The sequence below is a fragment of the Miscanthus floridulus genome, chromosome 10 (genome assembly GCF_019320115.1).
Source record: "Miscanthus floridulus cultivar M001 chromosome 10, ASM1932011v1, whole genome shotgun sequence".
Lineage (NCBI taxonomy): Eukaryota > Viridiplantae > Streptophyta > Magnoliopsida > Poales > Poaceae > Miscanthus > Miscanthus floridulus.
In genome coordinates, this window is record NC_089589.1 from 24,104,629 (window position 1) to 24,131,793 (window position 27,165).

At 45.2% G+C, this 27,165-nt stretch overlaps 1 protein-coding gene and 1 pseudogene across 1 annotated transcript; both read left to right on the top strand.

The window, feature by feature from the left end:
* The first annotated feature begins 21,508 nt into the window (after window positions 1-21,508).
* LOC136488223 (citrate-binding protein-like) lies at window positions 21,509-22,328 on the top strand (annotated as a pseudogene).
* A 2,084-nt stretch (window positions 22,329-24,412) lies between these two features.
* Window positions 24,413-26,871, top strand: LOC136488224 (classical arabinogalactan protein 9-like). Its single transcript, XM_066485226.1, has 2 exons — window positions 24,413-24,477; window positions 26,196-26,871. Exons 1-2 carry the CDS (start codon window positions 24,413-24,415, stop codon window positions 26,869-26,871), a joined length of 741 nt encoding a protein of 246 aa, XP_066341323.1.
* The last annotated feature ends 294 nt before the right edge of the window (window positions 26,872-27,165 follow it).

The following is a 27,165-nucleotide window of genomic DNA, read 5'->3' on the forward strand; positions in this document are numbered from 1 at the left end:
ATTAGATTCGACGCGATCTGCCTGGATGTTATGTGGTATGGTGGGATCCTAGGGTTTGTGATTTAGTTCTTAATAAAGCTGAGCATGGATATAGGTCTAGGTTGATCTAGTGGTTCACTGATGGGGTCCTGACTTCTGACGGTGGTTTGTCTCATTTTGGTTCGCGTGCTGGTGGCGTTTGCGTTTCACGGCCAAACGTAGTTGCTGATGGTGTAAATCTGATCTGGTGTGGTGATTGATGGAGTTGGTCAAAATGTGATGGGTAGAAGGTAAATAATTAATTGGCGCATAGGATGCCACTGCAGTCAACAGTCAGTACTCAAGAATCACATTTTGAGGTTGTGGAAGTGTCAAACTGGGTAAATCGTTTATCAAATCTTCTAGTTGTTTGTGAAGTGGTTTGTATTTCTGTTCTGTTTGAAACTTTGAATTGCATGATCCAAGATGAAAACATTGTAACAAATGCCAGCATTCTGTAAAACCCAACCACCTAGAAATCCCTAATGGATAGTAAGTTGATGATTGTAGCGCTTAACAATGTAGCACCAAAATGTGGATTATTTGTCAAACCTGAATGCATCCCATGATGAATCATATATATGTGCATCTTTGGATCTCAACTTTAGAGAATATGAAGTATAAAGAGACTTTCCCACATTCAATTGTGAAATATGGATTTGAAGATGGAACACAGAGTGTGTCGTCGTAAGGAATTAAGGATGAAGTGTGATGTTAGAACTTACTGAAACTGTCATGACATGTTTCAGTATCATTACTGTTACGTTTAGAATCGGGAAGCACTTCCTTGAAGAAAATGTGTTCCTACAGAAATTAACCTACTGATGATAACTTATAGGAAATCATTGCACATGTAATATGTATATATTGTTTAATTGTGCCAGAAATCCTTCTGAAGGATGGCGATTGATTGTGTTTCCTAATTCGTGTGATCATGTTCCTTCCCTGACCACATTGTTATTCTGTTTCTGTTCTGTAATGTAACAAACTAACAAGTAACAACCATTTAATCAGTTAAACCTTTCATTGCTCATACATACAAGCATGCGTGCTCGCCCCACACAAATGTTTGCAAAAGAAAACCATAAACCATGCACAATATGAGGGAAAATGCATCCTTGTATAATAGGCAATCAATTATTCTATGAAATTTGATGCTTTGTGTTTAAGGTAGTTCCATGAAATTCAATGATTTGCGTTTAAGGTAATTCCATGATTTTTTCTTATGTTTCTAGTAGTGATAACCTTACATAATGATTGGAGAATGCTTGTCCTCACTGTTTCAGTGCTTAATGCTTATGTGAATCCCTTGATTTTTTTTTTTTGTCTTTGTAATGTAGAACAATAAAAAACAATAATCTCATATCATTTTCGTCTGTTGCACACACTAGAAAACAGTAGTACATGTGTTTTAAATATGTACTAACTCATGTAGAAGCAATGTTTTAAATATCCATATGTCAAGCTGAGTGGTCGGTTCAGTTTCGTGCTTTCTGTCCTGTCACCCTGTGCTCTCTAGATGAAGCTTGTTCGTCATTCAACTAGCTGTGCTCTGAATCAACCATCACCTTCATTTGCCTTACACTTTGGCAAGGCTGCTACACTAGCTGCTTAGAACGAACGGCAGCCGTAATTATTTAATTGTTATATACCCAGTGTCATGTTAGGTTTAGTTCACACTGTAACTTCTCTTGTAAGCTACATCCAAAACTATGGTGAGACTGCATAAGAAATCACGTCCATTTAACTTTTAATTTTCAGTCCTAAATATTTTTTTTTGTTAATTTGTTTCAGTAATGTTACGTGTGAATTATTGTTTCAATTTTCAGAGTCTGATATTTACACCATGTTTTAGTTTTTGAATTTTTAGTTTTTAATATTTTTTGTGAGTAATATCTTGTTATTTTAGTTTTTCAGTATGCTACTCTACTGATTCCTGTTAATTGTTTGTTGTCTTCTCTTGAATTTGGAATGTTACTCTACCGATTCCTGTTATCCTTGAGCTGATTGTAGTAGCAGGCTGCTGGTTTCTTTTTTCCCTTGCTGTGACTAAGCACGGCTCTTGGTCTGAACCTCTGCTTAGTAGTCTATTTGTGTTCTGTATTGCAGTATTAGTTAATTAATTAGTTAATCCGAGGGGGTATTTTAATTAGGTTCCTCAAGGAGCTACCTAGGCCTTGACATGTTTACTTTAATATCTTTCTACTAGGATTAGCAGGGATACTCATTTTTCTTTTGCTGTGGCCACTGCCCTCACCTTCAGCAGGGTCATTAGGGAGGTGACTGATGAGGTGTTCATTTGTTTGTTTTATTGTTGCTAACTTGCTACCCTCCTCGGCTCCTTCCCTGTGCTACCCTCCTCTCCTCTATTTTTGCCACCTTTCCTATCCTCTATATTTAGGAAGCAGCAGCTGCTTTTTTTTACACATTTTCCTCTCTATGTTTGTTAAGCAGCTGTTGTTTTTTTGCCAAATCTCTCCTCTCCTCTCCTCTTCTTTGTTTTGCCGATGATGAAATTGTCCAAGTCCATATATTATATGGAATATGAGCTGATGATCAAGAACTTGTGAGGAACTTGGCATCATTAGCAGCCGCCCCTACATTACCTTCTCCTCTCTTCTCTGTTATGATGCCTTGATGCTCTAAGTTAAAGATCAGATGATGAACGACAAGTTTCTGAGGCCTCTACTACTGCTACTACTCGTTTTTTTAATATATTGTTGTTTTATAGGACTACTTTGGTTTATAGACCTTTTTTATTTCTTATACCTTCTCGCATACCTAAAGCATACTTTCTTGCATCTATTAGAACAAAGCGCGAAATAATGTCGCGGACACCAGACAGTACAGCCCGATGCCCCGAGCATGATGAGCAGCCAACCTATGAGGAGCAAGCACTAGAGGACCAGCTTACTTAGGAACAGTTATATAACGAGGTAGAAAAGGATCTAGAAGCACTACGCCAGATTCGCGCAGTAGGAACGGGGGTATTTTTACTATAGGGACGGCTGGGGTTGGGGACGCCTCTACAGTGGGCGTCCTTGGGCCCCAGCAGCCCAGCCGCCCCTACAGATGGCACTGTAGGGGCGGCTAGTAACCTGAGTCGCCCCTATAGTTGGGGCTGATCTATAGGGGCGGCTCAATCACCAGCCGCCCCTGTAGTGACCATTTTGTAGGGGCGGCTGCCACCAGCCGCCTCTGCTGTTCTACTGTAGGGGCGGCTGAATCACCAGCCGCCCCTACTGATGACGCACGAATAAATAGCAGCAGCCACCCCTTCTTCCACCTCGGGACATACTCTTCTACCGAAAAAAAGGTTGGGAGGCCTTTGGCTTCTCCTAAAAATTGCTCTACTAAAGGGGGAAGGTTTTGATCTCAAATCCTTTGATGAAGAGGCTCTAAAAGGTAAGAAAATGCTTCTACAACTCTTTATTTGAAGTTTAATTCATTGGTTAATGAGTAATTTGATTTTTGGTTTTCTCTTTCTTCCATGGAGCTTGAGCTAGTTATGAGTGAAATTGAACTCTAATTTTCAGTATACTAGGGTAATTAGGTAGGGAAGTAAGATTGTACCCTTTGTTAGTACATCTTTGTTGATTTTAGTGTAGTATTAGTGAAGTTTGATGCATATGTCATGAAACCCTATATCTAGATCTAGATCTAGGATTTTGTTTCTTTATTCTTTTTCAATTTTTTCTTTATGTGACTAGGCTTTGCATGTAGGTGAATGTGTAAGATTTTAATTGTTGCTAATGTGTAAAATATCCTCTACTATGGCTACTAATTATCATTTAATATTTATTTTGATTCCTTTCTATAATGTGTGTTTTTAATTAGTTATGGATAAATATGTCATTAATTAATTATCCTCTACCATGAAATTGGAATGGAGTTTGCATGAAAGGTAGTGGATGAAATATTAAATATTGTTAATTGTTTTCTTTGAAATTGTTTATTTGAACCTATCAATTTATATTTTAAAATATTTATGCATTAATAGTCAATTAATTAACTATCCTCTACTACCATGGTGCGTGTCTCAGGTATATACAATTATTCTCGAGTAATATTCTTTTTTTGGTTGTTTTGTTTCTATAAGATGGACTACAGGAACTCTTGGATGTATGGTTCGTTAAGACACGACGCCCTTTTCCGTGATGAGGTGGATAAATTCATCAAAGCCGTAGAGAAGCATGTAGCGACGTTGAAAGAGAATAGTGACTCGATTATTTGTCCCTACAAAGATTGCAAGAACCTTATTGCATTTCGAGATGTGAGTACCATCAAAGAACATCTGATTAGGAGAGGATTTGTTCTGAACTACACAGTGTTGATTCATCACGGTGAAACAGTGGTTGTTGATGACAGTGACGATGATCTAGCCGATGAAGCTAAAACCCAAGCATACTTGTCCCAATTCACAGACGATCTTGAGCAACAAATGGATCGTGACTATGGTAATCAACAAGGTGGTGGCTTTGGCAATGAACAAGGTGGTGATGATGCTGGTGGTGTCAGCAATGATGGCGAAGCACGTGAGGGGGATGCAGATGACGATGGCAACTTGGATGAAATGCTTGGGGCCTTTGGACCAGAAATAGTAGAAAAGAGCAAGAGAGGTCTAGAAAATCTTGTGAGGGTGACAAAAGCATCGAAGAAGATTGTGTATGATGCTGAGAAGGGTTGTCTGACATACTTCACACTGCTACATTTTGTGCTTGAGCTACTCATCCTGAAGGCTAAGTACGGCTGGTCGGACTGTAGTTTCAATGATCTGTTGTGCCTCATGTCATGGTTGCTTCCACAGCCGAACACAGTTCCTACCAACACATACCAAGCGAAGAAGGTTATAAGTCCACTCACATTGGGGGTTGAAAAAATCCATGCATGCCCCAACCACTGTATCCTTTTTCGGCGTGGCACATCGTTCAAGACTTTAGATACATGTCCTAGGTGTGGGGCTAGTCAGTACAAGAACAATGACCTTCAAAGTGGGGTGGAAGCCTCCACAGGAAAGAGGAAGAAGGGTGGGAAGAAGGTGCTGCAAGAATCTCAGCCCCCAGAGGAAACTCCATTAGGCAACGATGCAAATAAGAGAAGAATTCCTGCCCTGGTTATGTGGTACTTGCCAGTGACCGACCGCTTGAGGCATATGCTCCTAAACCCTAAGGAAGCCACACTGATGACATGGTGGGATGATGAGCGCAAGGTGGATGATGATACATCGCACACCTGGCCAATTGTAGCTAGTGGCAATCGTTCGATGCCAAGTACAAAGCAGAATTCAGTGATGACCCACGGAATGTACGGTTTGGCTTGAGCACCGATGGAATGAATCCCTTCAATGAGAGGATGATCGACCACAGCACATGCCCAGTCATCTTGACCATGTACAACCTCCCAACGTATTTGTGTCAGAAGAGGAAGTACCTTCTCCTCACCATTCTTATCTCTGGCCCCAAACAACCAGGCATTGATATAGACGTGTTCTTGGAGCCTCTGATGCAAGAAATGGAGAGGCTATGGAGGTATGGGGAGCCGATGCACGATGCGTTCCGGCGAGATGACTTTATATGCAAAGCAATAATATTTGTTACTACCAATGATTACCCCGCACTGTTTGCCCTGTCTGGACAGTTCAAAGGCAAGACTGGATGCTTAGTCTGTTTGGATGGTACTAAATGGGTGTTCCTAGATGGATCCAGGAAGATAGTTTACATAAGGAACCGGCGCTTCTTAAAGACAGGTCACAAGTACCGTGGCAAATTGTACCTAAGATACTATGGCAACATCCCAGAGGATGAACCCCCTCCAGAGAGACGTCGTAATGGAGAACATGTGTTCAGAATGGTCCAAAACATACACGTCGTCTATGGAAAGAAGAATCCAAATGGAACGATTAGAGATAGAAGCACACCTCCCATCGAAGGCGTACCATTCAAGAAGCAATCGATCTTCTTTTAGTACCTGCCTTATTGGCTAGGCTTGGAGGTCCCCCATGCCATTGATACGATGCACGTGCAGAAGAATGTCTTTGAGAGTCTCATGGCTACCTTGATGGACACGGGCAAGTCAAAGGATGGTCTCAGATCACGGAAAGACATGGTGCAACTGAACGTGATGCGGGAGCTTTGGCTGGTACAGCAAGATAATGGCAAGTACAGTCTTCCTGCAGCTAGCTTCAACCTAACCCTAGAGGAGAGGAGAGCTATATGCAATTTCCTTAGGGGGGTCAAAGTGCCGACTGGGTTTTCGGTGACCCCGAAGAAGCTAGTGTCGATGAAGGACCTATCATTAACATACTGCAAGGCTCACGATTGTCATGTGATGCTGACAGTGTTCCTACCAATTGCAATCAGGGCTATAAAGCCAGAGTTCCTAAAGATGGCCATTACCCGCATGTGCTACTTCTTTTCAAAGATCTCACAGAAGACGATTCGCAGGCAAGAGCTGAGTGACCTACATGAATTCATGGTGGAGACCCAGAACCAGCTAGAGATGTGTTTACCTCCCGCTTTTTTTGATATAATGGTACATCTCATGATTCACCTGGTTCATCAGATCGAGGCGCTGGGCCCTAGCTTCTTGCATGAAATGTGGTCCTACGAGCGGTTCATGTTGGTTCTAAGCCGATACGTGCATAACCGAACACACCCAGAGGGCTCCATGATAGAGGGTTACAATTCTGAAGAAGTCGTCGAGTGCTGCCAAGAGTGGCTAAAAGTACAGAGAGGGATTGGTAATCTCGATTCTCGTCACGAGGGAAGGCTAGCTGGGAAGGGCATAAGTGGTAGGAAAGTGTTCATCGACAATGATTACAGAGAGGCGAGTCGCCCGCATTATAGTGTCTTGCAGAGTATGGTAGTGATGCAACCGTACATTAATGAACACATGGCTATCATTATGGCCGAGAGGAATGGCCGTTCAGATGATTGGGTCATGAAACAACATAAGCGACGCCTAACATCATGGTTGAAGGACCAGAACATACAGCCTGGAGAAACCATAGATTCTATTACCATCAGTTGGTTGGCGGCCGGGCCATCGAAACAGGTGACGTCTTGGAATGCTTATGACATCAATGGGTACACATACTATACTGACACAAAGGACAGGAAATCTGTGAATCAGAACAGCGGCGTCCGAATAGAGGTTCTCGACGGAGTGGGGCGAAAGGTGTTGTACTTTGGCATAATTGAAGATATATGGGAACTTGACTATGGAAGGGATATAAAGGTGGCCCTGTTTCGATGCTGCTGGATCAAGCAACATCAATTAAATGAGATCGGACAGAGAGTCGTCGACCTCCAGAATGTAGGCTACCAGGATGACCCTTGGGTGCTCGCTGAAAGAGTCGCGCAAGTCTTCTATATGCCCGACCCGCAAAGTAACCTCCTCCCAAAGAAGAAGACAAAGCACGTGGTGGCCTCTAGAAAACAACATATCATCAGAGTTGATGGCGTGGACGATGTTGAAGCTTACAATAAGTGTGATGAGATGCCGCTATTCATAGACTTTTGTAAGAAGATCGAGGCTGTGGAAAAGAACCTGCCCAAAGATGTATTGCCATGGGAACGAAAAGATGTCAAGGGAAAAGTTGTCATGGTGGGCTAGCTAGTTTATGTAAGTGTGTCAGTGTTCGTAAGACTACATTCATGTATGTGTGTGTGACACTACATTTATGTATGTGTGTGAGACTACATTCATGTATGTGTGTGAGACTACATTCATGTATGTTTGTGTGAACAATGTGTACTAAGAATTTAATAAATTATGATATTACCAAAATAAAAGTTGTAGATCTCCATGAGTTATTCAACTTTGGTATTCATTACTTTTTCAGTTGAAATGATTTGGGGGTCCAAATTTTGGTTCGAACTTGTCATTTTTTCAAATTTCAAATTTGAAAGGTTCAAATTTTGTCAAATGACAAGATGACTAAAATAAAAGTTGTAGATAATAATGAGTTGAACAACTTTGGTATTCATCACTTTTTATATTGAAATCAATTTGGGTCTCAAATTTTGGTTCGAACTTGTCATTTTTTAAAATTTCAAATTTGAAAGGTTTAAATTTTGTCAAATGACAAGATAACCAAAATAAAAGTTGTAGATCTTGATGAGTTGAACAACTTTTATATTCATCACTTTTACATCTGAAATCATTTAGGGTTTGAAAATTTAGTTTGAACTTGTCAAATTTCAAATCTTAAAATGTGTAAAACATTATCACATCTAAGTTTGATCAAACTTAAATGCTAAAGCATGATTTTAGAAATTTTTAGGAAAAGAAACCATCACATTTGGAGTTAGTATGAGGGAGAACAACTAGTTACAAAGTTTACCCACAGATTAAAAAGAGAAATCACACTGTTCTAGATGATCCTTACATGATCATAGTGAATAGTGTGATTTCTTTTTTAAATCTGTGGGTCAACTTTGTAACTAGTTTTTCTTCCTCATACTAACTCCAAATCTGATGATTTTTTTCCTAAAATTTTCTAAAATAATTCTCTATCAATTTATTTTGTTGGTTTTGTCAATATATACATATGAAAAGTTTGAGCAATTTAAATTTTGAATTTAAAAAAAAATACAACTTCAGACAAGATTTTGGTACCCCAAATGATTTCAGCTGAAAAAGTGATAAATATCAAAGTTGAATAACTCATCAAGATCTACAACTTTTGTATTGGTCATTTCTTCATATGATAAAGTGGCAATGACATTGTTCACAAATGGGACACATCTCTCATAAGGTTTTATAAACTATATGAGACATGTGTAAGATTAGTGAACAATGTGGGCTAAGAATTTGTCAAATGAAAAAATGACCAAAATAAAAGTTGTAGATATTCATGAGTTGAACAACTTTGGTATTCATCACTTTTTATGTTGAAATCAATTTGGGTCTCAAATTTTTGTTTGAACTTATCGTTTTTCAAAATTTCAAATTTGAAAGGTTCAAATTTTGTCAAATGACAAGATGACTAAAATAAAAGTTGTACATATTAATTAGTTGAACAACTTTGGTATTCATCACTTTTTATGTTGAAATTATTTTGGGTCTCAAATTTTGGTTCGAACTTGTCATTTTTTCAAATTTCAAATTTGAAAGGTTCAAATTTTGTCAAATGACAAGATGACCAAAATAAAAGTTGTAGATCTTCATGACCTCTACAACTTTGATTTTCATTTGAGATCATTTGGTGTCTCAAAATTATTTTAGTAGTTTTGATTTTAATTTTTTAAAATTTAATTTTTTTTCCCATTTTGATTTAGATTTTTGAAAAAAAATTCAACTGTAGGGGCGGTTTATAACCTCAGCCGCCCCTACAGTTTCTCTGTAGGGGCGGCTTATAACCTCAGTCGCCCCTACAGTGCTCTGAGGTATATCAGTGACCGTCGTTGTGGCCACCCGTTGAGTGTTGGGCGAAATCTCCTGTGGACGCCGTCAGGCTGCCTAATTCCTCGGCGGCTAGGGTTCCCGCGGCACGAAGGAACTGAGGAAGGAAGGGGAGGACCGCAGGCACAGGAGCGCGAGGACCGAGGAGGCTAGGGTTCCCGCTGCACCGAGGAGGCGAGGACCGCAGGCTCCCGACGCGTCTCCGGCGGCCGGCCCCCTCCCTCTCCCTCTCCGCTCGCCCAGATCCGGAGCGTCGTCAACACCGTCTCCGGCAATCCGGCGGGACCGAGGGCGCCGGCGATCTCCCCGCCCTCATCGTACCGCTACCGCCCAGAGGAGGACCTTCTAGCCCACTGCCGACGCCTTCTCCACGTGAGTATCCTCGCCCACCACCGACGCCTTCTACATGTGTCTTCATAGAGGCTTGTCCTTCTGTTTGATAAATTGGTTTCTTCATTTTTTCAATCCTTCCTTACTTGGCAGTGCTTCGTAGTAGTGGTCTAATACTATTTGTTCCATTCTTTTCATCTGGTTTGATGTGGTAATGTCAGTCACTTTGGTGGTTAGTTAATGTTCATATGGTTAGCATCTGTGCCAACACAGAAACGAAACAGGCTTATGGTGCTATGCTATGCTGGAATTGTTGAGAGATTGTGAGGTGATGTTATTGACATCACCATTTTTTTTAGTCCAAAGATTAGTGAATGTATATAGTCTGATCACAAAAGAGACTACACTTCATCATTGATCACTCAACATTAGCTTATGTTGGCTTAGTCCGTAGCAATGCTGCTTGTTTCTTGCATCCTGTCTTTGCGTGTTTAGACTTTGTGTTTCAAATGAACACATCAAATGCATGCTTTGCCACTGATATTGTTGTCTGTAACTCAATACTGGGGGAAAAATGCAAATGGATAGAAATAACTGACATAGTTAATTTCTTTGTCAATGAACTAGTTTGGGTAAACAAACTATTTAAATTTGATGGTATCTTTGATATGCGTCCTATTCTTGTACACAGACTATAGTTTTTTTTCAAAAGGTATAGAGTCACAGAGTGCTTGGTGAAAGAAACAACTGACATAGTCACTTCCTTTGTCAATGAAATAATTTGGGTGAACGGAACCTTACTTGGTCCCATATTTAAACTTGATCGTATCTTTGATATATGTTCCAGATGTTAGTTGCAGATGTTAGTGAAATTAGTAGATCATATTTAAACTTGTTCTAAGAGATGTTAGTTGTTCTAACATCTGGTCCCATAGTAGATCATATTTAAACTTGTTCTAAGAGATTAGTGAAATTAGTAGTACTAGTAGTACAGTACAGGGCATGGCTTATTGGCTTTTTCAAGAACCCCAGCAGATTGCAGCAGCTAAGCAAGGACCCCATCTGTGCAAGTGTTAACACTAAAATAATGATAAATAGGAGGAAAGATGGAAAATTAATTGGTTTCTTTGAAGTATATATAAAAATGATCTGTAACAAAACATATCAAGTGAATGTTGGCTCTCGATTTCCCTGCACAGGTAAGCAGCTAGCTTACCCACACAATCACACACACACTCACTCGGCTGAAGGTTGAAGAAGAGGTGAGAACAGCACACACACACAAAAAAGAAAATGCAATTATAAGAAATAGCAATGGCAATAAATAGGTGATCAGGCAAATTACCTTCTCTGCAGTCCATAAGGTTGATGGTTTAGACCTCAAAATGGGCTGGAAGGAAAACGCAGAATCTTCATGTGAGTGATCTTCAGACTTCTCGGGGACGGACGGCATTGTTGATTTAAAATTATTAGGCATCAGGAATGGCAATTTACCAGTGGTAGGAGAAGGTTGCGACTGCAGAGATATAAACAGTTACGGAATGTTCAGACAATAAAGATTGGTTCACCTTTTTTTCTTCTTCGAAAATTCCACCTTCGCAATAAGACATTGGAAAGTGGTAAAAAAACAACCAATTAGATTATCAGGTTAGAATATAGTTCAAAGCTACTGGCCAGCCTATCCTTCACAGTATCACCCAGACAAAAATCAGATAATGAATACAGACACTTACAATGGCATTTGGAAGGAAAACCGGTGACACAAGAAGTTCCCTTGGGCTCACACCAGGAGGAATTGTCACAGGAGACCGGATTGGAATATGCTAGACTGATATTGCTTTAAAAACATAATGACTTAGGATTGCTTTAACAAAATCCTATGTTCCCAGCTGCTACCTGCGAGCCATGATATGCTTGAATCATGTTGCCAGCAAAGGAAATCAGGACACTACATTTTGCACGCTAAAAGAAATAGCTGGGGCCTCTATGCAGGGATCCTGATTCAAGGTCTCATGTTACCGCACAACAGTTATGCATGCATTAACACCTCCAAATTTTCTCTAATCATGACTAAAGATGAGATTCCTAGCAATTCCAATTTTGTCGAATCCATAGCTAGAGTTTTATTTTCAACTGGATGCTTTCTACCTTTTCAGACCTCCTAAGTCATTTGTGGCTGGTTGAAAAAATAATATTACCCATTTTATCATTATCTTTTTTACACATTTCATTAGTTTCAAGCACCAAAACTATTTGAAACATGGAAACGACTTCCAAGTACAGTTTCTGCATTTCATAGATATATATTGACATTCCTCTTGTCGTCCAAGTGCCGCTTCATAGTCATCTGAATACACGCTTAGGGGGGTTCTAAATTATAATATGGTTACTAGCAATACTATCAGACAATGTACGGAGATGTTGACATTTCTTTTTCCACCTTGAGATGTTGACTACTACTACTACAAGTACTACTACTACTACTACTACTACTACTACTACTACTACTACTACTACTACTACTACTACTACTACTACAAGTACTACTACTACCAGTACTACTACAAGTACTACTACTAGTAGTACTAGTACTACTACTTGTACTACTAGTACTACTACTTCTACCACTAGTACTACTTCTACTACTTATACTACTTTTTTCTTGCATATCTTAGAACAAGGCACGAAATGTCGCGAACATCAAAGAGTGCATCCTAATGCCCCGTGAATGATGAGCAGCCATCCCATGGAGAGCAAGAACTAGATGACCAGCTTACTCAAGAGCAGTTCGATAACGAGTTAGAAAAGGGTCGAGAAGTGATGCTTACTCAGGAGGACCTTGTCGATGATGATGATCCAGTGGGGGGAGCCCAAGGAAGAGAAGGCGGAGAGGATGCCCAAGGTGAAGAAGGAGATGATGATGACGACACCTCATTAGGGGGATATGTAAGTCTCGAGGATCCTTTCTCACAAGAACCCAGACGGAGGCCAACGGAGGACGAGTTGGACAAGGATTTTGATCCGAACGACGAGGTACGGATAAAGCCTTAGTAGCTTGTAAATTTGGCTAATGCTATGGCTTTATGTTACCTCTGCTAACACTTTTGACCTGTCGGATACACAGGTCGTCCCTACTCAACCTCTAAAAAGACGACGTCGGCCTCCGGCTCGTCTTGCCGGACAATACGTAGCGGGGCAAAGGAGATCAGAGGAAGGAGCCATAGGTACTCACAATGAGGCCTCCGCTCCACAACCTCAGGACACAACCACGACTGAGACTGCCCAGCCAAAGAGGAAATGAGGGGGGATTAGAAAGCCAAACCAATATCACGACAAGGCATGCTATGTGATAACGGAGGTCAGACCAGACCGGCAGATCCTTGAGCCATATACATATAGGGCAAAATTCTGTAATCACATCAGGTTTGTAGTTAGAGATAAGTTGAACCCAGCTATCTGTAGCTGGAATCTTGTACCTATGAGCCAAAAGGTAGACCTATGGGAGAAGCTGAAGCAGAACTTCAGGTTTCCAGAGGGAACGCACGAGTTGGTACAACAAAATGCTTTTAAGATAATGGGGCAGAGCTTCTGACGTTGGCGGTTAGATCTAAACAAGAACTTTATCCAACAGAAGTTAACTCCTTTCCACGAGTATGGCAACATAACTCCTAGTCAATGGGAGGAGCTCGTGGCTGAGAAGACTTCAGAGGCATCATTGTCCCTTAGTGCCCGTAACAGCGAGCAGGCAAAGAAGAACCAACACTACCCTCGTCTAGGCCCCGGTGGCTACGCTGGCAAGCAAGAGGTCTTTAGGAAGATAGACGCAGAGGGCGAAGCTATCGGGAATACGGAAGTGCCAAAGTTGAAGCCACGCCTTAAATAGTGGATATACACGAGGAGTGTCGATTCATCCGGTAGTAGCCTCAAGTTTGCTAAGCCGGAGACCAGAGAGGTAGTATCAAAAATACTGAAACTTGCTGAAGACAAGGAGAAGGGCGCATTCAACCCTTTCAGAGAGAGGGACGAGCTTACCGTTGCCTTGGGAAACCCCGAGCACACAGGACGCACCAGGGGGCTAGGGAAGAGGATGTCCTGGAAGCACAGATTCGTAGAGGAGAGGCACATGTACAAGAAACATGGCAGAGACCGAGAGTCTAATCTTGAGCGCCAAGTGAAGGCTCTAGTTGAAAAGATGTTGGTGGAGAAAGGACTATCTACGATGGAGCCATAGACACCAATGGGGCTACCTAGAGAACTGGTGGTAGTTGGCAGCCCTCCGGATGTTCCCAGCAGTCAAGGTTCCAATGCAACCAGAACCCCCGTCGATCGCATACGGGCGCCAACCAGTTGTAAATTGGTGGTTCCGATGGGCAGGCAAAACGTGATCATTGAGGTGGCAACGGGCATGGCACATCCTCCGGACGGCACGTGGCACAATAGGGACATCCCGCAGGACTACACTCAGGTCGAGGTGCATACTGTGAAGCCCGAGTTCATGACTTGGAAGATAGAACACCATACTCCTGAGGGGCTCATGTTACTCGGAGACGTCATGAATCAGTTCATCCTCTGGCATAGATGGGACATTGTATTGACCGAGTCTTCGCCAACTCTGACTGAAGTTCATCCTCGGGAGCGACCCGTCGAGGACGGGGAGGTATACTCACCGGCCCATGACCATGACCACCACACGCTAGAGACTTCTCCACCTCGTACCGAGCAAGGGCATGATGACATGCCACATCCTTCTCCACCTCGTATCGAGCATGGGCATGATGACATGCCATGTCCTTCTCCAGCTCGTACCGAGCAAAGGCATGATGAGATGCAACATTCTTATCAACAAGCGCAGCCGATACATGAACAACAAGTGTCTCATGAATAACAATTGCCTCGTGAACAGTCGATATGTGAAGAACAAGTGGCCCCTGAAGCAGGTGATGCACAAGTTGACAAGGACATGCCCGAATGGGAAGCTCGAAACAAAATCCCAATCAAGATAAGGCCATCGTATGTGGGCATTAATGACGTCTCATCGGTGCACAAGTGGATGGCTCATGACCAGTTCAAGCCTAAGAACCAAGTAAAAGAATTCAGAGCACCAGCTTCTGAGGAGGGCACCACTGAGGAGGGCACCACTAGCAAACTGCACAAAGGGTTTAACAAGTATCCAGCTGTTGATAACCTCAAATGGTCAGATGATTGCCGGATAAATATGAAAAAGGTAAGAACTTCCTACTAAACCGAGTCATACAGTGCTTGCCACGTGGAATGAGAAAGTTCCACGATTGGTACTTGTGTGCTCAGATAACAGAACTAGAAATTTTACAAGCATGGATCCCTGCCGGCACATTTGGAGCCCTAGGTGGGCAAATTGCCGTTGAGTTTAAGGATATCCAGGCATGCTTCCACCTCGGACGAATGGAAATGAATCTGATTCGCATATGGTGTCTGTAAGTCCTTGCCCTCTCGATATGATATGAATGTAATCTTTTAATTTTGTTGTAACTAACCCGCGCTGTAATTTGTAGAATGCAAGCGGACTTTGTGAAAAAGAGGCCAGCTCTGAAACACGGGTATATAGACCCTTCACCTATAGCATCAACAAATTTTAATTACCCTAAAGAGTGGAAACTAGATTACAAAGAACTAGGAGCTAGAAAGACACTTAAGAAGAAAGAGGACATCAGGAACAAGAAAATATTGGAAGAGTCCCTCAAGGTTGCGGCATACATTGCCCTATGTTTTAAAAATCTCCAACAACACGATAATATATGGATACCATATCACTTCAAGTAAGTTCGACCGTATACTTAGCTTTGTTCAAATTACTTTGTTCGATGCAAAAGAGCTTATGTGTTCCTTCTATGACTAAATTCATGCAGCGATCACTGGATTTGCATAGGCGTCTGGCTCTCACATAACATGGCATGGGTCTTTGATTTAGCGGATTTCCCAGTCGAGACATACAAAGACTTCATAATGATTGTCAAGACGTATACATATTGACAATCCTCATTTTAGCTACTATATTTGTATACATACTTGTAAGGTTCAATGTGGGATACTAACAAGTTGCATTTGCTAAAACCGTTGGAACAGGGCATTTAGGCACTATGTCCAGGAACATAAGGGGAGGCATCATCCAAATAGGAAGGAAAAGTTGTATGTCAAAACTCTATGTGCGGTAAGTGTCATTTACTTTGGTACTCCATATATTATGTGTCTGTCAATAGCATTACTTAACATCTCCATATGCAAAACACACAGTGCCTCAAGCAGAAGCCTAGGAGTCTACATTGTGGATACTACACATGTATTATGATGAGTACCATCGGTGGCTACAACAGAAACCCCAATCTGGTAAGTTTGAACCTCTTCGCTCGTAGTATGAAAAGTTCGCATATGTTGTGATATAGTAAACCTAAACTTGTTCTCTTGTAGTTGGAGAAAGATAAAGACACGAGAAGGAACCCATACAAGGATGACAAGCTCTTAGAGATGGTCGGCGACCTTTGCAACTTTATAATGGACCAGATTATGTATCATAAAGGCACTTACCATCATCTTCTTTCCGACTTAGGTAGTAATCCTCTGTACCAACACCTTCGGGAGACTAATAGGTTAGCCCTAGGCCGTTGATGACAATGTGGACTTGTGGTATGATTTGGATCAGACTTTGGAATGGTTTGGACTTTGTTTTGCATGTGGACTTGTGGATATCTTAATGGACTATGTTATAATGATGGACTTCATAATGGACTATGTTGTAATGATGGACTTTTGTGAATTATGATTTGTGATGATGGTCTTGTGTTTGTGGATGTATATATGTATATTTGTGGCGGTCAAATTCGAATTTAAATTATATATATGTGGTCAGATTTGAATTTAAATTATTTATTTATTTTGCTGGAAAATCCACTGTAGGGGCGGTTCTTGATTGAACCATCCTTATAAATACACACAGTAGGGGCAGCAGGTGATACAGCCGTCCTTACAGAAGTCCACTACAGGGGCGGCTGATATTACCAGCCGCCCTTACAGAGGGAACTGTAGGGGCGGCTGAAAACACTAGCCGCCCCTACAGAGGGAACTGCAGGGGCGGTTAGGAAACTGCCCCTACAGAGGCACCCTCTGTAGGAACACCCTGGGAAGGGCGGCTGGTGTAGCCGCCCCTATAGAGGCTCTAGAGCCACCCCTATAGTAACATTCTATAGTAGTGAAGTGATGCTTACTCAGGAGCATTATGATGAGGAGGAAGGGGGAGCAGCAGAGGCTGCTGAAGGCGAAGAAGTTGATGATGATGAAGATGAGGTAAGTTCTGAGGATCCTTTCCCACATGAAGCCAGAAGGAGGCTAACGGAGGAAGATTTGGACAAGGATTTTGACCCGAACGAGGATCGAGGAGGTAGGGAAAAAGCCTTAGTTTGTAAATTTTGCTAAAGCTTTGGCTGTGTTACCTCTGCTAACACTTTGACCTATCGTATATACAGGTCCCTCCTGAAACTCGGAAAAGACGACGTCGATGTCCGCGACATCTCGCTGGACAAGACGGAGTAGAGGAAAGGAGAGCAGAGGCAACAGCCACAGAGATGGATTACAATGCCTCTGCTCCACAACCTCAAGACACAACCACGACTACCAAGCCTAAGAGGAAACAAGGGGATAGAAAAGGAAATCTATATCCAGATAATACATGCTATGTGATAACAGAGGTCGGGCTAGCAGAGGAGATCCTTGAGCCGAAGGAATTAAGAGGACGATTCTGTAATGCGATCAGGACCCTAGTAAGAGATAAATTGAACCCAGCAATCCCTAACTAGAAAGAGGTACCAGAGAACAAATAGAATGAAATATGGGATAGGCAACTGAAGCTTAATTTTAGATTTTCGGAGGGTAAGCACGAACTAGTAAAAAATGCTTTCAGGATGATAGGAGAGTCATTTCGACGTTGGAGGTCGAAGCTCAACACGAAGTATATCCAAAAGGGGTTAACTCCCTTTAACGAGTTTGGCAAAATAACTCCTAGTCAATGGGAGGAGCTCGTGGCTCAAAAGACTTCACCAGAGGCATTGGAGCTTAGTGCCCGTAACACCGAGCTGGCGAAGAGGAACAAACACCACCATCATCTAGGCCCTGGTGGCTACTATGCCAAGGAAGAGCAGTTTAGGAAGATGGACGAAGAGGCCACAGCTGCTGGGAATATCAATGTGATGAATTTGAAGGTACGCTCAAGGAATTGGATATATGCGAGGAGTATAGAATCATCCGCCGGTAATCTTAAGTTTGATAAGCCGAAGACCCAAGAGGCAGTATCAAGGATACTGAAATATGCTGAAGACAAGGAGAAGGGCTCATTCAATCCTTCCAGAGAGAGGGACGAGCTTAGCCTTGGCTTGGGAAACAAGGAGCACATAAGCCGCACCAAGGGGCTAGGAAAAAGGACGACCTGGAAGCAAGGATTCCAAGAGGACAGGCACATATACAAGAAACATGGCAGAGACCGGAAGACTAAACTTACGAAGGCGTTGGAGGAGTAAGGACTGTCTACGGAGCCACGGATATTAATGACGCCGCCGGGAGAACTGGCATTAGTTGGCAGCCCTCCAAAAGTTTCTAGCAGCCAAGGTTCCACTGTAGTCACAACCCCCGTCGATCACATATGAGAACCAACTAGTTGCACCTTGGTGTTTCTCAGCGGTCGATAGAACACTGTGATGGAGGCGGCAACAGGTGTTGCACATCCTCCTAGTGGCTTACACCACAATAATAAGATACCGTCGGACTACACTAGGGTCGAGGTGCATACCGTGAAGCCCGAGTTCATATAGTGGAGGATAGACTATGCAACTCCCGAGGGGCTAGTGTTACTCGGAGACGTTATGGGGCAGTTCATCCTTTGGCACAAACAGGACATTATATTGACTGCTTCTTCGCCGCATCCCCCTCTCCCAAATTTAGAGTGAGTTGTTGAGGTCGGAGAGATATTTTCACTATCTCGTGACCACCACATTGCTGAGATGCCACAATCTTCCCCGCCTCCTAGCGAGCATGTGCCTGATGAGATGTCACAACCTTCTCCAGCTCGTACCGAGCAAGTGCATGATGAGATGCCACAGTCTTCTCAACAAGCACAGCCGATACATGAACAACGAGTACCTCCTGAAGAAGGTGATGCACAAGAAGATGAGGACGTGCCTGAATGGGAACTTTGAAAGAAACATCCAATCACCATAAGGCCAGTTTATGTTATGATGAAAGACGTCTCGTCGATGTCCAAGTGGTATTCCCATGACCTGTTCAAGCCTGAGAACCAAGTTAAAAAAGTTACATCACGGGGTTCTGAGAAGGCCATCACTAGCAAACTCCACCAAATTGCAAAGCAGTATCCAAATGTTGATGTCATCAAATGGTCAAAGGATTGCCCGAAAACATATGATAGAGGCAAGCTCTTTCTATCAAACCGGGACATCCAGCGCCTACCACTTGGAATGAGAAGGTTCCATGATTGGTACTTGCGTGTTCTCCCAACGAGCATAGACCTCATACAAGCATGCTTCCCCACCGGCACATTTGGAAGCCCAGTCGGGAAAATTGTCTTTGACTTCAATGACATGCAGACATGCTTTCACCTGGGAGCAATGGAGATGAATCTAATTCGCACATGGTGCCTGTAAGTCCTTGTCCTCCCGATATAATATGAATGTAATCTTTGAATTTTGTTGTAACTAACCCACGCCGTGATTTGTAGAATGCAAGTGCACATTGTCAAACAAATGCCAAGTGTGAAAGTCGAGTATTTAGACCCTCAAGCTATAGCCTAAACAAATTTTAATTACCCTCAATAGTGAAAACTGGATGCCAAAGAGCTAGCTGCTGCAAAGACTCTTCGGGAGAAAGAGCCCATCCGTACGGCGAAACTAAGGGAAGAGTCCCTTAAGGTTGCGGCATACATTGCCCTGACTTTCAAAATTCTCCAACAGCACTCTACTATATTGCTACCATACAACTTCGAGTAAGTTCAACTCTATACTTAAAGCTTTGTTCGATATATTTTATTCGATGCAAAAGAGCTTATCTAGTTCTATGATTAAATCCATGCAGCAACCACTGGATTTGTATAGCTGTCGATGTCGAGAGGAGTATGGCATGGGTCTTTGATTCAATAGATAGGGACCCGGTGACATACAAAGACTTCATATCGATTCTCAAGACGTATACATATCGACAATCCTCATTACCTTATATGTTTGTATACATACTAGTAATGTTCACTTTTGAATACTAACAAGTTGTATTTGCTAAAATAATTTGAAACAGGGCATATAGGTTTTATGTCACTAACCATCACGGAAGGCATGATCCAGCAAGAAAGGAAAAGTTGGCTATAAAAACACAATGTGCGGTAAGTGTAACTTACTTCTTCAGTACTCCATTACATGGCTGTTAAAAGCATTACTTAATATTTTCATATGCAAAACACACAGTGCCCCAAGCAGAAGCCTGGGAGTGTACATTGTGGATACTATATATGTTCTATGATGAGTAACACCGGTGCCTACAGGAGACACCCCTTAAGGGTAAGTTTGAACCCCTTCACCCATAGTATAAAAACTTCGTACATGGTATGAAATACTAAACTAAAACTTGTTCTTTTGTAGTGGAAAGAAAAGAAAGGAATGAAAAGAGACCCATACAAGGATGACTAACTATTAGAGCTCGCCGACGACTTTTGCAACTTCATATTGGATCAGATTGTACACGTCAAAGGCGCCTACCATGACCGAGAGTCTGACTTAGGTAGAAATCTTCAGTACCAACACCTTCGTGAGACTGAAAGGCTAGCTCTAGGACGTTGATAACAATGTGTATGGAATTTGTATATTTAATGATGGATTATATATATTCCTGTGAATTGGACTTGTAATTGTAGTTTATATTATACTCTTGTGCTTGTAGTCTAAAGGGTTCGGAACGTTGGTCGTGGGGCGTTCGGCAACGCGAACACGGTTCGGAACGCTGGTCGCGGGGCTTTCGGCAACGCGAAGTTGCCGAACGCTGGATGAAATACGCGGAAACAAACATTGTTCTGGTCGAATTTGAATTGTAAATTTTAATTTTTTTACGGAAAAACGTATTGTAGAAGCGGTTTAGATTGAACCGCCCCTACAAACAGGTATTATAGAGGCGGCTGGTACTACAGCCGCCCCTACGAGCCGCACCTACAAATCTATTTGTAGGGGCCTCTACAAATCGATTTGTAGGGGCGGCCAGAGAACCGCTCCTGTAAATATATGATTTGTAGAGACGGTTCAACAGGGGCAGGTACGAGCCGCCTAAAAAATGTTTGTGTAGCAGTGAACTCCGATCCTACCGTCACATTTGGCCCTCGTCGTCTGGGGCTGTATGTGTAGCGTGGCTGGGACCGCAGGAACGCAAGCAGTGACAAACACATGTCGCGCGGATTCAGGGATCATCCACCGCAACCAGCGGCATACCAACTCCGACGGCCCGGCGGAAGCTCCGGTTTAACAACACTGTTCGCCGGGCCGGCAACTTTTGTCGCTTGCAACCACCCTTGCAGTCGAAAACAGATGTAGCGTGCGTGTCGACAGGAGAGATGGACATCTCGTGATCTATCTATATATACATATACACAATTCATTCAGCATAGCCAGAGCGTCATCAGAGCCACTGAAACAAAGGGTGTGCGTGCGTGAGAGAGAAGCGAAGGTTCAGTGCAGCAGTTTTCATGGCTAGCTCGTGGCGTGGGCGCTCCACTGCCGTTCCTGGCCTCGCCAACATTGCTCATGTTGCAAGTACTGCTTCTGCTGTCTTTGTCGTGCGCCCTGTTGCGCTCAGCTCACGGCGAGGACCTCCTCACCAAGGGCTTCACCGCCGTGGAGCTCGCCGAGGCGCAGTTCAAGGTGCAGAAGCCCTACGACGTGCCGCTGTCCGAGCGCTACGAGTTCGTCGACGGCGTGCGGCGGATGTGGGTCTACGCCACCGACCATCCAATCACCACCGCCCACCCCGGTGGCCCCCGCTCAGAGACCAAGATCGAGGTAACAGTAACGCTAGCTAGGCCAAGATTCGTTCTCGGTCCTTCCCCGATCACGGCCATCATCGTCGGTCGCACGCGAGCAGCCGATCTACAGCTCCGGGGTGTGGTAGTTCGAGGGCTATGGCTACATATCCCGCGCGGCACAACGGGCGCATCGGTGATGCAGATCTTCGGCGCGGCGGAGCACGCGACGACACTGATGCTGCACGTCTACGACGGCCGGCTCACCTACTACCACGACGACACGAGGGTCGTCGACCCCGCCATCTACGACAGGTGGTTCAAGCTCAACGTGATCCACGACGTTGCGGCGTCGAACGTGACGGTGTTCGTGGACGGCGAGCACCGGTTGACGGTGCCTGGCCACGGCGGGGACTCGCACTACTTCAAGTTCGGCGTGTACGGACAGCGTAATAACGGCATGTCGTGCCGCATGGAGTCGCTGTGGAGGGACGTCAAGGTCTTCACCAGGGATGGGTGGGGGTGTACAACTTCATCATCATCATGATTATAGTGATCCAAATGATGTTCAAACAAATAGCATAACTAATTTGCAATTTTTAACATCAAAATTCAACTTTCAGTAATGATAAAGTTGATTTTGGTCAAAACATAAGCAAACTTGTAGGGGGGCAAGGGCAATAACACTCACCATTTGTAGCAAAATAATAAGGACGCCATTGATCCATATTTAGCATGTTTCCTTCCTTTCTTAGCGTACGCGCATGGTGCATGCTGCACATGCCGTAGCCTTCATCAGCGGCCTCCTTCCTATTCTGTTGGATAGCTGTTTCCATAAGTCCACAGATACGGAATAGAGGCAGTTGTATATATGTACACGAGGGAAATACATGAGCGGTCCTTCAAGTTAGCAAGAGATTTCATATAGGTCCCTCTACTAATAAAATGATATATTTAGGTCCATAAACTTGGCTTCTGGTGCCATCTACCTCCAAACGGGTCCTAACCCACTTGGTATGTTGACGTGGCAAGCTGACTCTGCACTGACCCCCTTAATGTGGGACCCACATGTTAGGTAGAATATATAATTTTATTTTATTTTTTTCTTGTCATTTTTTTCTCCCTCACCGATTCCATACCAGATGGAGAGATTGCATCGCTCCACATCGCGACGGAGCTCGGCATCACAGCCTCCGTCTCCATGGCCCACTCACTACCGGATACAGGACGTTTGCCGAGTGCCAGGGGCACTCACCGAAGTCCCAAAAACACTCGGCAAAGGGTTTGCCGAGTGTTACACTCGGCAAAGGGTTTGCCGAGTGTTACACTCGGCAAACTTGTTAACGGCAAACGCTAGTTTGCCGAGTGTTTTCTGTCGGGCACTCGGCAAAGAAGTTGCCGAGTGCCAAAAAAACACTCGGCAAACTTTTTTTCAAAAATAAAATAAAAAAGGCACCACGCCGAGGAAGAAGGGAGGGCCCCACCACACCGCACCACCACCGCACCACCAGCAAAGCCGCCTCCTCGAGCTGCTCTCCACAGCGACGTCGTCATCCGCGACCATCGCGGGCTCCTACTCCGCCACGCCGCTGAGCTGCGACGCCCTCCCCCGCGGCCACCTCTGCTCGCCATCACCAGGAAGTCGCGCTGTCAAGCCTCCACCGCCGTGCCATCCACCTCGACGAGCCTCGCCTGAGCCCATCCTTGCTAGCGTCGCGCGTCGCCCGTTCCTTCCTCGTGGAGCTGCGAACGCCGACGAGCACGCCACCAGATCCGCCGCTCCTCCCTCCGCCACCGCCACCACGCCCGTCGGAGGGCCGGGAGGGGGCGGCGCCGCCGGATCTGGAGAGGCAGGGCCGGGAGGGGGGGCGCAGCCGGATCCGGGAGAGAGAGGGCGGGCCGCGCCGGCGAGGGAGGAGGGTAGGGCGGGCCGCACCGACGAGGGAGGAGGGGAGGGCGGGCCGCGCCAGCGAGGAGGAGGGGAGGGCAGGCCGCGCCGGCGCCGGAGAGGGAGGAGGGGAGGGCGGGGCCGCTCCGGCGCCGAGAGGGAGGAGGGGGCGGCACGTGCGCATGCGCGGGGAGGGGGCGGTGCGTGCGCGTGCGCGGAGAAGGGGAGGGGCGTGCGGACGTGGCGCGGGGAGAAGGGGAGGGGGCCGTGAGGGGAGAAGGGGAGGGCGCGTCCTAGGGCCGGTTAAAAAAATTCCTTTGCCGAATGTCCTAGATCTGGACAGTCGGCAAAGTTTTTTTTTTCATTTTTTTTCTTCTCCTTTTTTTCTAAAAAAAATATTTTTTTCCTTTGCCGAGTATCATAGATCTGGGCACTCGGCAAAGTTTTTTCTCATTTTTTTTCTTCTCCTTCTCCGTCCTCGCGTACACAGCAGCAGGCTCAAGCGCCTTTGCAGCGCCAGCAGCAGATGATATTGTTTGGCGCGCCGACTCAGTACCAGGCGCAGTTGTTGCTGCCGGCCGGAGGGCGCGCAGCAGGATCTAGTACGGCGGGCAGGCCGCGGGCGTGGTGCCTTCGCTGTACCAGCTCCTGCTGCGGGCTCCGCGTCTGCCGCCTCAGAAGCTGTACCGCGGAACCGCACGCGACTCTGGCTCGGCACGTTCGACTCCGCCGAGGACGCCGCCATGGCATACGACCGCGAGGCCTTCAAGCTCCGCAGCGAGAACACGCGGCTCAACTTCCCAGACCGGTTGTCCGATTCTTCGAGAAGGGCTACGCCGGGGGAAGCGGCCACACCAGCGCGGCATCCGCAACCGCGCCGACAACTGCCGCCACGTTGAGCTCCACGTCGGCGTCGTCACCTCCTCAGGCTCCACAGACTCACTACCGGAAAAACGTCCTTTGCCCAGAGCCGCGATTTTTGCCAAGAGCAAAAACGCGGGATCTCGGCAAAGAAACCGTTTGTCGAGCGCGGCTCTCGGCAAACACGGGCCGTCGGGAACTCACAAGATTGTCGTGGGCCTGCATCTCGGCAAACAACAACTCTCGGCGAAGTGGGCCATTTTGCCGAGAGCCCCGCTCAGCAAAAAATGACCTTCGGCAAAATGGGCCTTTGTCGTGGGCCGCACTCTCGGCAAAATCAGGCTCTCGGCAAAACATTGCCGTGGGCCCATCGCCGTGACTTGCCCTGACGGCGTCACCACTTTGCCGAGAGCCCCAACGTTATGGCTCTCGGCAAAACTGTTTGCCGAGAGCTGCTCTCGGCGAATATTTGCCGAGAGCCCCTCCCAGGCTCTCGGCAAACGTGGTTTCTATATTTCATGTGCATGTGTTTCTCTTCTCCTAACTCTCTCCAATTAAATTGTTTTTTCTTTCATATGCTCCAAACTTTTTTTCTCTATACACATACTACAGGTTGTACTCAATATTAAAATTTTGTGTATTTTTGTAATTATTTGCTATATATAATTAATTAATTGCATTTCAAGGAGTTTTTTTAATCGATTAAAATTTGAACAGCGATTGATTTAAACACGGGAACAAATTAAGTAGAAAATGATATTCATGCTATTTATGCATTATTGGGGGCAAATAACATCTTGTTGACAGTTTTTTTCACCTTTTATTTTACGAATCGAAGACCACGAACATATGTCGCCGAACGATTTAAAAATTCTTAATAAAAGGAAACGAATTCGGAAAATTGTGATATTTGCAATGAAGTCATGGTATCACACTTGGAGGCTGTGGTAAAAAATTGAAAATGTTTCGCGCAAGTGGTTGTGTATGATTCTTATAATCTGAGACATCTCCGAATAAGTTTCATAAAGTTGAGAAGGATCCACTAGGATTTTCAAACAATGTCACGGTCGAATTAGTTTTGGAGTTCCAAACTTTTTGTACAGCCATTAGAGAGCATAAGTTGCAACACGGCAAAATTTCGTATTTTTCCGGAGCCGTTTGCTATTTATTAATTTTTTTTTGGATATCCTTTGCCGAGAGCTTCAGGGGATTGCTCTCGGCAAAGCTTCTTTGCCGAGAGCAACTGGGCCCGCTCTCGGCGCAGATTTCTTTTTTTTTACCTAGCCTGGATCAATGGTTTGCCGAGAGCTGGCTCTCGGCGAACAGGTTTGCCGAGAGCTGCTCTCGGCAAATATTTAATTTTTTTTGAGAAATATCATTTTTTGTTCAGTTTGTTAGACGAATAAAAAATATTTAAAAAAAACTTTTCTTTGCCGAGAGTAGCTCTCGGCAAACAATAATTTTTTTTTAAATATTTTTTTGTGCAGTTAGCTAGTTAAAAATTTCGAACGAAATTTGAAAAAAAAAACTTTGCCGAGAGCCGGATCGGGGGGTCTCGGCAAAGGTGGAAGGTTTGCCGAGAGCCTCCCAGATCTGGCTCTCGGCAAAGTGCCTTCCCACTTAACCGTTTTGGGCCTTATCTCTCTCACTCTCTCGCCGCCGCAGCCCCGCAACCCGCTCCTGCTCGCCCCAGCCCGCCACGCCCGGCCGCGCGCGCTGCCGCCGCCGCTCCGCCCGAGCCTCGCTGCTGCCACGAGCCACGCCGTTGCCCGCGAGCTACGCCGCCGCCCGAGCCACGCCGTCGCCCGAGCCACACCGCCGCCCCAGCCCGGCCGCATGCGCTGCCGCCGCCGCTCCGCCCGAGCCTCGCCGCCGCCGGCCGAGCCACGCCGCCGCCGTAGCCCGGCCAGCCCGCCCCATCTCGCCACGCCCGCCCACGCGCGCCGGCGGCGGCCGCCGACCCGCCCCAGCCCCTCCACGGCCGGCCAGGCCGTCCAAGCCCGCCCAGCCCCAGCCACGCCACGCCCCGGCGCCGGCCGCGTCCCTCCTCTCCCGCCCCGCCGCGCGCGCCCCTCCTCGTCCTCGCCCTCGGGCTCGTCCTCGCCCGCGCCCTGACTCGCCCTCGCGCGCGCCCCGATTCGCCCTCGTCCTCGCCCGCGCCCCTCCTCGTCCTCGCCCTCAGGCTCGTCCTCGCTCGTGCTCTGACTCGCCCTCGCGCGCGCCTCGACTCGCCCTCGGCCTCGGCCTCGGCCTCACCGTCGGCCTCGCCCTCGGCCTCGTCCTTGCCATTGGCCTCGCCCTCGCCCTCGCCATCGCCGTGGAGAGGAACAAGGTATACTAAGTAGTATTAGTGGTAGTAGTAGTGAGTAGTAGTTAGTAGTTGTAGTAGTGGTATTAGTAGTAGTTAGTAGTTAGTAGTTGTAGTAGTGGTATTAGTAGTGGTAGTAGTAGTTAGTGTAGTTGTAGTTGTAGTTGTAGTAGTTAGAGTAGTAGTAGTTGATACTTAAGCTGCATGTGGTTCCTTGATATATATGTGGTTGTCGGCCATCGTGCCGTGGTTTTCTTTCAGGTTTGGAAACCTCACCGTTCAGGGGAGATGCTGCCGAATTTTTGAGTTGACGTTATTTTCCTTCTT